The sequence below is a fragment of the Prionailurus viverrinus genome, chromosome B4 (genome assembly GCF_022837055.1).
Source record: "Prionailurus viverrinus isolate Anna chromosome B4, UM_Priviv_1.0, whole genome shotgun sequence".
NCBI classification, from domain to species: Eukaryota; Metazoa; Chordata; class Mammalia; order Carnivora; family Felidae; genus Prionailurus; species Prionailurus viverrinus.
Genome location: NC_062567.1, coordinates 121,188,997 through 121,201,036, shown reverse-complemented (window position 1 = coordinate 121,201,036; position 12,040 = coordinate 121,188,997). Strand labels below are relative to the sequence as shown.

At 44.7% G+C, this 12,040-nt stretch overlaps 1 protein-coding gene across 8 annotated transcripts in view; it reads right to left on the bottom strand.

Annotated features, from left to right (window-relative positions):
- STAB2 (stabilin 2) overlaps positions 1 to 12,040 on the bottom strand; it is a 165,017-nt gene that overhangs the window by 70,800 nt on the left and 82,177 nt on the right. For 7 of the 8 annotated variants that reach the window (XR_007153854.1, XR_007153855.1, XM_047865901.1 and 4 more), the window contains 6 exons: positions 11,689 to 11,847; positions 8,691 to 8,786; positions 6,594 to 6,689; positions 4,220 to 4,267; positions 2,649 to 2,785; positions 2,125 to 2,239 (listed from right to left, as the gene is read on the bottom strand). Coding sequence is in view for 6 of the 8 variants with exons in the window: in XM_047865901.1 (XP_047721857.1) it covers positions 2,125 to 2,239; positions 2,649 to 2,785; positions 4,220 to 4,267; positions 6,594 to 6,689; positions 8,691 to 8,786; positions 11,689 to 11,847 (651 nt within the window). In the remaining 2 variants the exon portion in view is untranslated. The remainder of the gene's footprint in view (positions 1 to 2,124; positions 2,240 to 2,648; positions 2,786 to 4,219; positions 4,268 to 6,593; positions 6,690 to 8,690; positions 8,787 to 11,688; positions 11,848 to 12,040) is intronic. The other variant, XM_047865904.1, reaches the window with a different exon arrangement.

The window sequence follows — 12,040 nt, the reverse complement described above, 5'->3', positions numbered from 1 at the left end:
AAGTGATACTTTCCTCTACTATTTGGGAGGCCCCAGAATACCAATTCTTGTCTTTTCTATTTCATTTGGAGAGTGCTGGTTGAGGCTCACCAAAGTGACCCTGCAGTTTGAAAAGCAGTGTAGACAGTGTTGTGTGGGTTGAATTGTGTCCTCAATATTCATACGTTGGAGTCCTAAACCTAGTACCTCAGAATGGGACCTATTTGGAAATAGGGTCTTTATAGAGGTAATCACATTAAAGTGAGATCATCATGGTAGGTCTTAGTTCAATATGGCTGGTGTTCTTATAAGAAGAGGAAATTTGGACATAGCTGTACAGGGAGAACACTGTGTGAGCATGAAGAAGGCCATGTCTAAGCCAAGGAGAGAGGCTGGAACAGCTCCTTCCACAGCCCTTGGGAACAAATCTTGCTCACACCTCGATCTTGGACTTCTGGGCTCCAAAACCTTGAGACAAAATTCTCTGTTGTTTGAGCCACTCACTTTGTGGCGCGTGGTGAAAGCAGCCTTAGCAAACTAATGGGGACAGTAACCGACTTTCCTGATCAGCATCCAGCTACTTTTCAAGAGCATTAATTACCCCACCTACCCACCAACCCAGTCACCAACTAACCATGACACAACTGGGACTCCATTCTCTCTACTTTCCTTTCTTCTTCTCCTCACCATTACCCTTTATTTAAAATCCCTTCTGGGACCCTAGGTGCAGAAGGGGACTCGTCTCACCCTGAGCAGCTCCCAAGTTACATCAGCAGAATCCCTGAAATAAGCATTCCTGGCCACCTTGCACATCTCTTTTGGTTAAAGGGAGACATTTATATCAGACATAGGAGCTCATTAAAAATGTGTCTCTGGTGGTTAGTTCTTCCAGGTCAATGGTCCCAATTGATTTGTCTCAGAATGTATAGAACCTGCGATTAGCCTGCCCAGGATGGGTGTTCAATAAATGCTTGCTAAGAGAATCAGCTAAAACACTGAAGGAAGGGATGCCTGGGTGGCTCAGGTGGTTAAATGTCTGACTTGGGCTCGGGTCATGATCTCGTGGTTCATGGGGTCAAGCCCCACATCAGGCTCTGTGCTGACAGCTTGGAACCTGGAACCTGCTTCAGATTCTGTGTCTCCCTCTCTCTCTACCCCTCCCCGCTCATGCTCTGTCTCTCTCTCTCTCAAAAATAAATAAACATAAAAAAAAGTAAACACTTACGGAAAGCAACACATTGATATACGTATGTAATGCACTGGAATTATTATAATATATAAAGAATCCATGGGCTGTATTCAACTCTTTTTGGCTTTCTAAAAAGACTGATCTGATGAAGTACATACATTCTGGTAATTCTAGGCATAGACCCTTTTCACAGTGCTCACGCCAATGAGTAGGAAGGTAAAAATGTTTTAGAGCAGTAATTCTAAGACATTTTTGACTGTGGCCCAGGGTCCACTGATGTGGCAGTTCCCACTTTCTAGCAGAATCATCATTTTCATCTTGTGCAGTTCACATAAAGAGCTATAAAACACTGCCCTATGCAGCAGGGCAGCCAGACTTCCTGATGAAGACGGAATCTAAGTCCTGACACACGGCAGTAAGGGCCAGAGGGCAAGCTCTATGGGGCTCTGGCACTGCCCTAACTCCACGTAGAAGGTGCTCAACAGATATTTGTTGATCCACCCCGACCTAAAATACAATTTTAGCAATCTATAACGTCTCTAGTAGGTTACCAGTAATCAGCTTTTAGTTAACCATATACAAATAACCAAAGTTGTGAAATTGCATAACATTTACCCAGGACAATGGAAAGATTTGCCTTTGTGGATCAGTTTGTGGTCTGTTGGAAGGAGCCACATGGCCAACCAGTGGGTGGGGGGGGGGTGCACATTTTATAGGATCACTACTACAGAGTAATGTGTGTGTGCACGCCTGTGTGTGTGTGTGTGTGTGTGTGTGTGTGTGTATGAATATATGTTGGCAGTTGTTGAAGCTAGGTGATGCCTACATGGAAGTTCTATTCTTGATCCATGTTTGCTCATGTTTGGACATTTCCACAACACAGAAATTGTTAAGAGGGCAGCATGAACACAGATGACACATCTCCACTAAACAGACAAATCACAACATTCTCTTACCCCATCTGCCTTTGCCAGGTGAAGGAAGTTGCCCTGCAAAGACGTTGCCAGCATGTCAGAAGGTGACAGAGCCCACAGATCTGCCACTCTGTACGTGCCTAGTAGCACATGGTATCTGAAACGACAGTCCATAATGGCTACAGTGAAGGATCCATGCATGAGGCAGTATCATTGAGTAGTTAAGAAAATAGGTTCTGGAGCCAGAACCTCTTCCCCTGCAATTATCAGCCATGAAACCTTGGGTTAGTTACTTAATCACCCTTGCCTCAGTTTGCACATCTCTAAAATAGGTCTAATTTTAATGCCCATCTCATAGGGTTGCTGGGAGGATGAACTGAGTTACATCTAAGGCAGTTAGCACAGAGTTGGCTGTCAATAACGTTAACTGTTATCATCCTGGGGTAGGAGAGTTCTGGAACATTTGAGTTTCACGGATCTCAAGGACCACGTGACCTCCCTCCACTGAACTTCCTTCACACTGATGCTAATAAGATATCGTGAAGAATTAAATACATAATACCTACTTTATTAGGGCTGGAATATTGCTCTTGGACAACCAAAAGGCTTTTTCATCTTGGTCCATGTTCTCAATAGCTTGCAGGGAGGGCACGAGGACAGTGAGGTTTGAGGCGGCTGACAGCATGGCTTGTAGAGAAGCATTCTGAATCATAGGAGGGAAGGAAAGTAGGCCTGATTCACATTAGAGGACAGACAGGGCTGGCTGAATGCTTGGCAGAGATGAAAACTTCCCATGCGAAGTAATTTCAGGGATACTGGAAAGGTCTTAGGGACCCCTTTCCCAAATCCATCCCACCCACTGGCTGGTGCCCCCTATGCTCTTATGAGATGCATTCTTCTGATTTAAATTGTGAGTTTTGTCAAAAGGCACATTTTCCTGATCCTCCAGTCAGACTTTGAGTCATGATCAGTCATTTACCCTTTAGTCTAAACAAAGAATCAGAGCACCATCTTACTGATCATGTGTGTGTGGGTGTGTGTGTACATGTATGTGCAGAGAACCTTGGGAACCCTTGGATGCCCTTGGAATAAGGATGGTGGGAAGGTTATGGGAAGCATTTCAGCATGGGGGACACACTGGAGGCCTGAAATCAAACTTAACCTACTTTTTGTTCTTCCCTTGAGCCAGTTCTGGGTAGAAGTGCTGCGCTTAGGTTTAACAGCCGCTCCCAGGAAAAACAAACAAAAAGCCTTCATTTGTAGTGTTCCCTGATTTCTGTGGTGTGTACCCTCACACCATGGCTGATTTCAAGTATTGAAAGTAGGGTTGGGGAGGATGTGTTCTTGTGTATTGTGATGAGCTGGGTCCACTTCACCACTGGGCAAGCTTACGCATGTGGGGTTAGTCTACATGGAAATCATCATTGTACAATAGGATTCTCAGTCCCTGCCCTTCCATGTGGTGGGGGCAGAGAGGCCCTACACAGTAAAGAGCCGTCCCAGAGTGGATTACCTATCTTGGCACGTGTCTTCTCAAAGGGAATAAACCACTGGTCATGAAGGGACCTTGGTCCACTCATGCAAAGATGAGAGAGATTCAGACAACTGGTACAGCGGGGATTGGATTCTGCATTATAGAACTTTCCAGGGGAGAAGAAAAAGCTCCTCTAGGCATGTTGGGCTGACAGCTAAGTGCACATGGATTACCCCAGATTGCAACTATGAATACCAAATCCAACTCGGTGAATTGCAATAATGATATGCTGACTTTTCACAAAGACCTCTTGATGCATGAAGCCATATGTATACATTTGAATTGGTTGAAAAGTTGACCCCTCCGGCTTAACCTAGACCAGAAGTTTTTAGCCCTGGTTGCGTGCTAGAATCACCCGGGAAGCTCTTACAATGCATGATGCCCAGGGTAAACCTCTGGCCAATCGAATCAGAGGGTGTGCAGGTGGGAGCCTCGGCATGGTTATTCAAAGTGATCCTAAAGTGCAGTCAGCGTGGAGAGCCACCGCTCTGGACGATTGCCTTCCTTCCTTCCTACCAGCTCCCCTCCTTTCAGTTTTCTGTTCCATGCATTCCAAATTTCTAAAATTATGTACATTTCCTGCATTCCAACAAAGGTACTCACATTTATCCACTGGTTAAATATAGCTGCCGCAGAGAGAAATGACAACTCCTTATTCATGTCGTGCAAGCAAGGGAGGGAGAGATGAGAGAGAACACGAGAAAAGGAACAATGAATGAGAAGCATAACCACAGTGCGTGTCTGAGTAGCACGCATTTAGCCTTCCTATGGCTGGGCTCATTTGTGTTTCCAGCATGAATGGGAGCCCCAGCTGGTTGAATTTCCACGTTGCCAGAGCTGCGCGTTTCTTTCACACTTAGTGGCTCCATTACCCTCTATATTTGAGGCAAAGAAGGAATTCCAGAAACTTCAGACAGAACAACCACCTGAAGTTCTTCCAAATTGGAATTGAGTTGTTAAGAACATGGCACCCAACCTCATGGAGGGCCACAGGGCTCAATGGCAGCCCTCTTTCAGAGCCAACCTTGAGTAGTGGCTTGGGAGGCAGGGCCCAACCACCCCGGTTTTCACTCTGGTTTGGTCATTTCCTAATTGCTTAGGCAAGTTACTTAGTCTCTCTGGGCCTCAATTTTCTTGTCTATAAGATGGAGATAATAAAAGCTCCAACTGATAGGTTGATGTGAAATTTGGAGGACTTAAGGTTTTAAAGTGCTTAGAATAGAAGCTGTGATGCGGGCCATGCTCTGTCCTAGCCACTCCTACTTTGTATTTCTCTACCGTGGAATGTGTTAATGAACATGTATACTGAACCGCTGTGGTGGGCACCAGGTTGGAGTGAAGGGAGGGTAAAAGACACAAAAAGGAAAAGATGACTTCTGCCCTCACACAACTTTTACTTGTTTGGGGGAAGTTAAGACTTTGAAGGCAGTGCCATTAGATCAGGCCATTAGATCACATGTGCAGGTGTGGTAGGGTAAACTCTGGCCCTTGAGTTGAAAAAGACCAGGTTCATTTCCTGAGTCTGCCCTTTACTACCAGTGCGATCTTGGGCAAGTCACTTAACCTCTCTGAGAACTCAGGTGTCTCGTCTGAAAAATGAATATGATGATGCCTTGCTGCTGGGGTTATGAATGCCACATGCATCCGTGTAGGGGACAGCATTTTAAAACTATTAAACACCATGAAAATGGCCACAATGGTTATCATATGCAAATATGCACAGAGGCAATAAATCTTAGAGTTGTCTCCACTCCTTTTTGAAAGTAGCTGAGGTTATTAAATGAGTTAGTAAATACCTATCAGATAGCGAATTAGTAAACTGACAAGGGCAAGAGTTGAGATGCATGAGTGATCTCCTGAGGGGGCTGCTCCAAGGGAGAGGCGGTGCAGGTGGGACGTGAGTTGATGGCAGGAAGATGGGGAGAGGAGGCCAGGGTCTGTGGGAGAGGCGAGTGGAGCAGGTAACCGGATGGCTGGGCTAAGTGAGTGGAGCCCTCGTAGAGATGCCCGGAGCGCCGGGCTAAGGGTTTGGACCTCATCTTGCTTTCTGTTGAGGAGAGGGCATTGTGAAAGCAGAGTGTTGGGGCTTAGGTTTTAGGACGCGAGGCTCATGGGCAGTGAGAAAATGTTGGGTCACCCCTCCATGATCTGGGTGTCAGGAGCTCCTGGCCCAACAGGGTGAGTAGAAGGAAGAGCGTAAAGTGAAGGGTGGGCAGGACCCTGAAGAGGCAGGAAGGCCGAGGGCCAGATGGGCCATCAGCCCAGGGGAACGCGGGCTGGGGCGAGGCTTGGGTGGGAAGGGGGCGCAGCCCTGAGGACTGTGGGCCGGGTGGTTTCAGCAGAGAGGAGGGGCAGGAAGCAAAGTGCAGCAAGTTGAACAAAATGAAATGAGAACATTTATCGATTTATTTCTCATTCAACAACTCTTTGTAAACACTGGGAGCGAAGTAGGAGACAAGACAAAGATCTGCCCTCAAGCGTTCACAGTTCTGAGGTTGGGGAGACAGACCACGTCTGAGCCAGGACAATTCGGTGTGATGTGCAAGGCCCTCTCCCTGAGTACTCGGCCCTGATGGCTAAGTGCCTGAGCTGGGCGCTTACACAGCCTCGGGCTGGATCCCCCACTCTGCCGCTGAGGCCCTCGGGCAGCTTAGCTTTGTCTTCTAGAGAGCTAGCAGGGTCAGTTAGCTGCTCATTAGGGAAGTTTGCGAACAGGAAGAGGTAGGACACCAAGAAAGGAAGTCCCCCTGCTTGGTGCATAGAAGGTACCAAACAAAAGCGAGCCCTCAGCAGCCTATAGGCTTGTGACCCACAGAACACATATGCCATCTGCACGAAGCAGCTTGCTTCGTAGGGAGTTTCCTGGAGCAAATGATTGGCAGAGCACTGTAAAGGCATCCTAGCGAAGAGTTTTGTTTAGTTTCTAAAAGACTTTTGTCTTTATTATTCTGCACAAGAGCTTGTCTTGCTCACTTACCACGGCTGCATTTCCATAGCACAGAAGGCCATCTCCGTCATAGCCCTCTTGGCAAACACAGCTCCAGACGCCAGAAGAAGTAAACTGACAGGTTGCCTGAAAAAGGAAGAGAAAAGAAAGAATTGGCATTCCTCACAAAAGATTTGCCTCGAGTTACATCCGTGAGCCCTCTGGCTCCATCTAAGGTGAGAACGTGCAGCTCTGGGGTTGGAAGATGTTGGGAGTGACCCACAGACCCTGCCCTGTAGCAATGAAAGGTTCCTGTCTACACATTGGTGCCTCGCTGCTGGGCTATGAATGTCACATGCATCCATATAGGGGACAGCATTTTAAAACTGTCAAACACCATGAAAATGGCAACAACAGTTATCACATGCAAATGTGCCCAGAGGCAATAAACGTTAATCACAATTACATTCTGCCCTTTCATCCCGCTCAGATTGAGCTTATGAAAGCCCAGGACACCACGTGAATTTGAATTTCAGATCAACAAATACGTTTTAGTGTAAGTATGTCCCGTGTAATGTTTGGGGCACACTGGTGCTGAAGAAGGATTCACTGAAATTCAAACTTCGCCGGGGGCAAAGGGGCTCTGAAATTCAAACTTTGCTGGCTGTCCTGTACTGATTTTATCTGGAATCTCTATGTTTCTTCCTCCAGGCTTTGGAAGGAAGTGAAAGTAGCAATAACTTCCCATGTTTGGATTGTCAGGACTTGGTTGGGCTTAAAGGTAGCAAGAATGTTGGATCTCCTTCAGATTTATGAAGGGCTCACATGATTCTTGAGAAATAGATACTGTGGGGGCATCTCTCCCATCTTTCTTCTTTAACAACTACTCTGCCCCTACCCTGGCAACCATGTTCCCAATATGTCGTCACCCTCCCTGGCCATCATTGACTGGCTCATATGTGGACACGTGGACTCCTCTGGGTTGGTCAGATCCTTTCTTCTTTGGGAGTGGAGGGTGACGTTGATCTAAGAAAAGGGAGCTGTGTACCCCCAAGATGCAAAGAGAAACATTAAAAGTTGGGAGAGAGGGAGAGAGAGAGAGGGAGAGAGAGAGAGAGAGAGAGAAAGAGACAAAGAGAAAACAGATGCACAGAGAAAAGCAACATGAGAGATCATATAGTCTCAGAGGATTAGAGGAAGATGCTGCTTTGACCTTGCTGTCTTCAGGTTTTGATTCTGGGTCCTTGGGAAGTCTGCTTGTATTTCCTGCCATGGTGCTACCCTAGGGTACTCCCTGCAAATTCATCTTTTGCGTAAGTTGATTTGTGTGGATTCTGCTCCTGGCCTTCAAAAGCACTGTGACCAAGGTGCAATCTTCATTGGTTCCGATGTCAGGTGCATAATGATGCTCTTCTGCAAGCCTGTTCTTCCATAATTTAGACACAAGACACACTCTACCCTTGAATGGGCATTGTCACCAATAATTTGTGGTAAACTCTGTTATGACATTCGAAATGGGAGTCCAGTTATCTTGTTGGTTCAGAATCGCTGGATTTAGCAGATAAAAAATTACCAAGTTGAAGATGAACTTTGGAGAGGGTATGAATAATTTTTGGTATAAATTTGTCCTACACAATCTTTGGAACATACTTGTGCTGCAGAATTTTTATTTATTTCAAATTCTGATTTCACTGGGGACCCTGTGTTACATGTTGGTTCTTCCAACCCTTGGGTTGGGGCGAAATTTGTAAGAACTACTCTCATTTTGCTTGGGGACTCTCTTCAGGGGAAGAAAAGATTTTGTTCATTAGTAGGTCCAAATAAGAAGTAATCTAGCTTTCTTTCTTTCTCAGGTAACTTATTTTCTTTTTAAACTTAAAAAAATTTTTTATTTATTTTTGAGAGAGAGAGAGAGAGAGAGAGAGGAACAGAGCGTGAGCAGGGGAAGGGCAGAGAGAGAGGGAGACGCAGAATCCGAAGCAGGCTCCAGGCACCGAGCTGTTAGCGCAGAGCCCGACACGGGCTCAAGCCCACGAACTGCGAGATCATGACCTGAGCCAAAGTCAGATGCTTAACCGACTGAACCATCCAGGAGCCCCAGCTTTTTTTCTTGTTAAGGTAAGGCTAAAGAAAAATGAAGTAACTCACCAGTGGATGACATTTCCCAGTTTGTTCCAAGCACGAAGTGATTTCTTCGCAATCAATCCCATTGCCTCGAAATCCTTCCTTGCATTCACACTCATTCTGTAATTCCAAGAACAAAGGGGAGATGTGAAAACAACTGCCTTTCATGCCTTGCCATCATGTGGCCTGAAAACCGAACCACGGAAATCGTAGCTGCTTGGCCCTCTGAGAAAACAGAATGAATGTCTTTCATTTGTTACACTTCCAATTCCAGAGCGGCTGGTCTGCACATTCTACGTTACATTTCCCAGTCTGATTGTTTCTTGCTACTTCCTTTTTAAATTCATCATCCTAGAAGGGCCATACGTGATATAAGACAGCCCATTAAGTTGTGGGAAGAAATGAATAGAATTTCTACTTATGAATTTTTATCTTTAACAATATAACTATTATTTGCTATGTGTGCACTATAAGGTAAATATGTGTAACTTAGATGCAAGTATATGTGGACAGTAGCACCTAAATACGTCTTTACGTGATAGGGCAAGACTTTGTAAACGTGGGTGTTTAATCTCCTCCATTTAGTATTGGGGTAGCACCTTCTCGCACCCCTACCCAGACATATTAAGCCAAATATGGTTTGTCTTTTTATTTGTTTATTTTAAAGTTTTAAAAATTTATTTTGGGAGAGAGAGAAAGAGAGAGAACCAATGGGGAAGGGGCAGAAAAGGGAGGGGTACAGAGGATCCGAAGCAGGCTCTGTGCTGACAGCAGAGAGCTGGACGCAGAGCTCAAACTCACAAACTGTGAGATCATGACCTGAGCTGAGATCAAGAGTTGGACGCTTAACCGACTGAGTTACCCAGATGCCCCATGGTTTGTCTTTTAAAATAAATATTCATGGTAATTAGGATTTGTGCCTACTTGGAATATCTGTTTTCAAGCCAACTAGTAACTACTGTGGGCATCCTAAATATGGTCTATTTTATTTCTTACATGGCAATATAAAAAGACCTTTCTCTTCCTCCATTTCCCACATCAGGATGCCTTTAAAATTTGTCCACAGAAAGAAAGAGTAGAGAGGGGATAGATACTAATATGGGTGGAGCTGGGTATTCCTCATCATCCCCAATTCATACGTTAAAATCTTGACCCCAGTACCCCAGAATGTAACCTTACTTGGAAATAGGATTGTTATTATATAGTTAGTTAAGATGAGGTCACACTGGATGTGGGTAGGTCCTAATCCAATTAGACTGGTGTCCTCATAAAAAGGTGGGATTTGGACACAGACAGGCACACAGGGAGAACGCATGTGAAGACGAAGGCAGAGGTCAGGATGATGCACATATAAGCCAAGGAATGCAAAGATGGCCAGCAAACTAGCCAGAGCTAGGAGAGACGCACAGAACAGATTCTTCTTCACAGACCTTTGAAGGAACCAAACCGGCCTGCCCACAGCTTGACCTTGGACCTCTAGTCTGCAGAATTGTGAGACAGTACCTTTTTGTTGTTCTATGCCACCCACCTAGAGATACTTTGTCACAGCATCCTTAGCAAGCTGATAAAGATACCAAGACATTTTTTTTTTCTTTCTCAGATGCAATCTGGTAATTCAGGTGAGTCAAAATGAATGCAATTGCTTGCCAAATGCTTGGTGAGATGTAAGACAGCGGGGAGCTCTTCCAAGGAATAGGACTTTCCATGGCTATAATCACAGTACAGTCGTCATCATCTCTCCAGAGCTGACTGGTCCTAAGCAGTAGCTTTCTCTGCTTCAGTCTCCCTTACATGAGGTTAAGTGAGAGTGATTGACAGATTGTAGAGTTCTACTGAAACTTGTACGGTCAGGTGGTGACTAGGAGTGGGGCTCTGGAGTCTGACTGGGTGTGAATCTCGCACCATGATTTATTTTCTATGTCATGTGAGCAAATTATTTAGCATCTCTGTGCCTCAATTTCCTCTTTTGTAAGATGGAATAATGCCGGTACCTATGTTACAACAAAAGCAAAAATATGCAAGTGGGACTACATCAAACTAAAAAGCTTTTACATAGCAAAGGAGCCCATCAATAAAATGAAATCACAATCTACTAAATGGGAAAAGATATTTGCAAATTATGTATCTAATAAGTGGTTAATATCCAAAATATACCAAGAACTCATACAATGCAGTAACAAAACAGTAAACAATTCTATTTAAAAATGGGCAGAAGATCTGGATAGACATTTTTCCAACAAAGATACTCAGATGGCCAACAGACACATGAAAAGATGCCCAACATCACTAGTCATCAGGGAAATGCAAATCAAAACCACAATGAGATGTCACCTCACACCCGTTAGGAGGCCTATCACCAAAGAGACAAGAGATAACAAGTGTTGGCAAGGATGTGGAGAAAGGGGAACCCATGCACTCTTGGTGGGAATGTAAACTGGTGCAGCCACTATGGAAAACAGTACGGTGGTTCCTCAAAATATGAACACTAGAGCTACTATACCTTCAAGCAATTTCATTTCTGAATATTTATCCAAATTTGAAAAGATATCTGCAGTCTCATGTTCATGGCAGCATTATTTATAAAAGCCAAGATATGGAAGCAACTCAAGTATCCATTGATAAATGGAAAAAGAAGATGTGAGATATCTATATCTATATCTATATCTATATCTATATCTATATCTATATCTATATCTATATCTATATATAAATATTACTCAGCCATAAAAAAGAATGAGATCTTGCCATTTACAGCAACATAGATGGACCTCAAGGGCATTGTGCTAAGTGAAGTAAATCAGACAGAGAAAGACAAATACCATATGATCTCACTTACATACAGAATCTTAAAAAAAAAAAAAGTACCCACGTCATAGGTTTGTTGTGACCATTAACCCATTCTCCCCTACTACAAAGGATTAGAAAGCTGCAGTAAGTTCCAGCCAAAGTGCTTCTGTGTCTAGTGGGGAGAAGTCACTGCAGGAGTCCTGCTCCTCTAGGCTCTCTAGTATGTGGCACCTACCTGCCCGGGGCCCACATACAAACAGGTTGCATTGACGTGGCAGCCACCGGTGCCGGGCAACAGGCAATTGTTGATCTCCGAGCAGTCTCTGCCGTCCCCGGTCCATCCCTGCTGGCACACGCATGTGTGGGTCCCCGGGCCGGTTTTGATGCATTCTGCCTGCAGGAGGAAAAGAAGCAAAATCTCTGAAACCTCAGAGCCCCATGATCCCAAAAGCCAAAAAAGGAGGTACATTCTAGAAACGCATGTTTGCATGGAGTGCAATAGAAACAATTATTTCTGTATGCACTGTATCCTATATGCACATTTGCACTGAGATCCACAGAAAAGGTGAGATGATTTAAGGAACAGA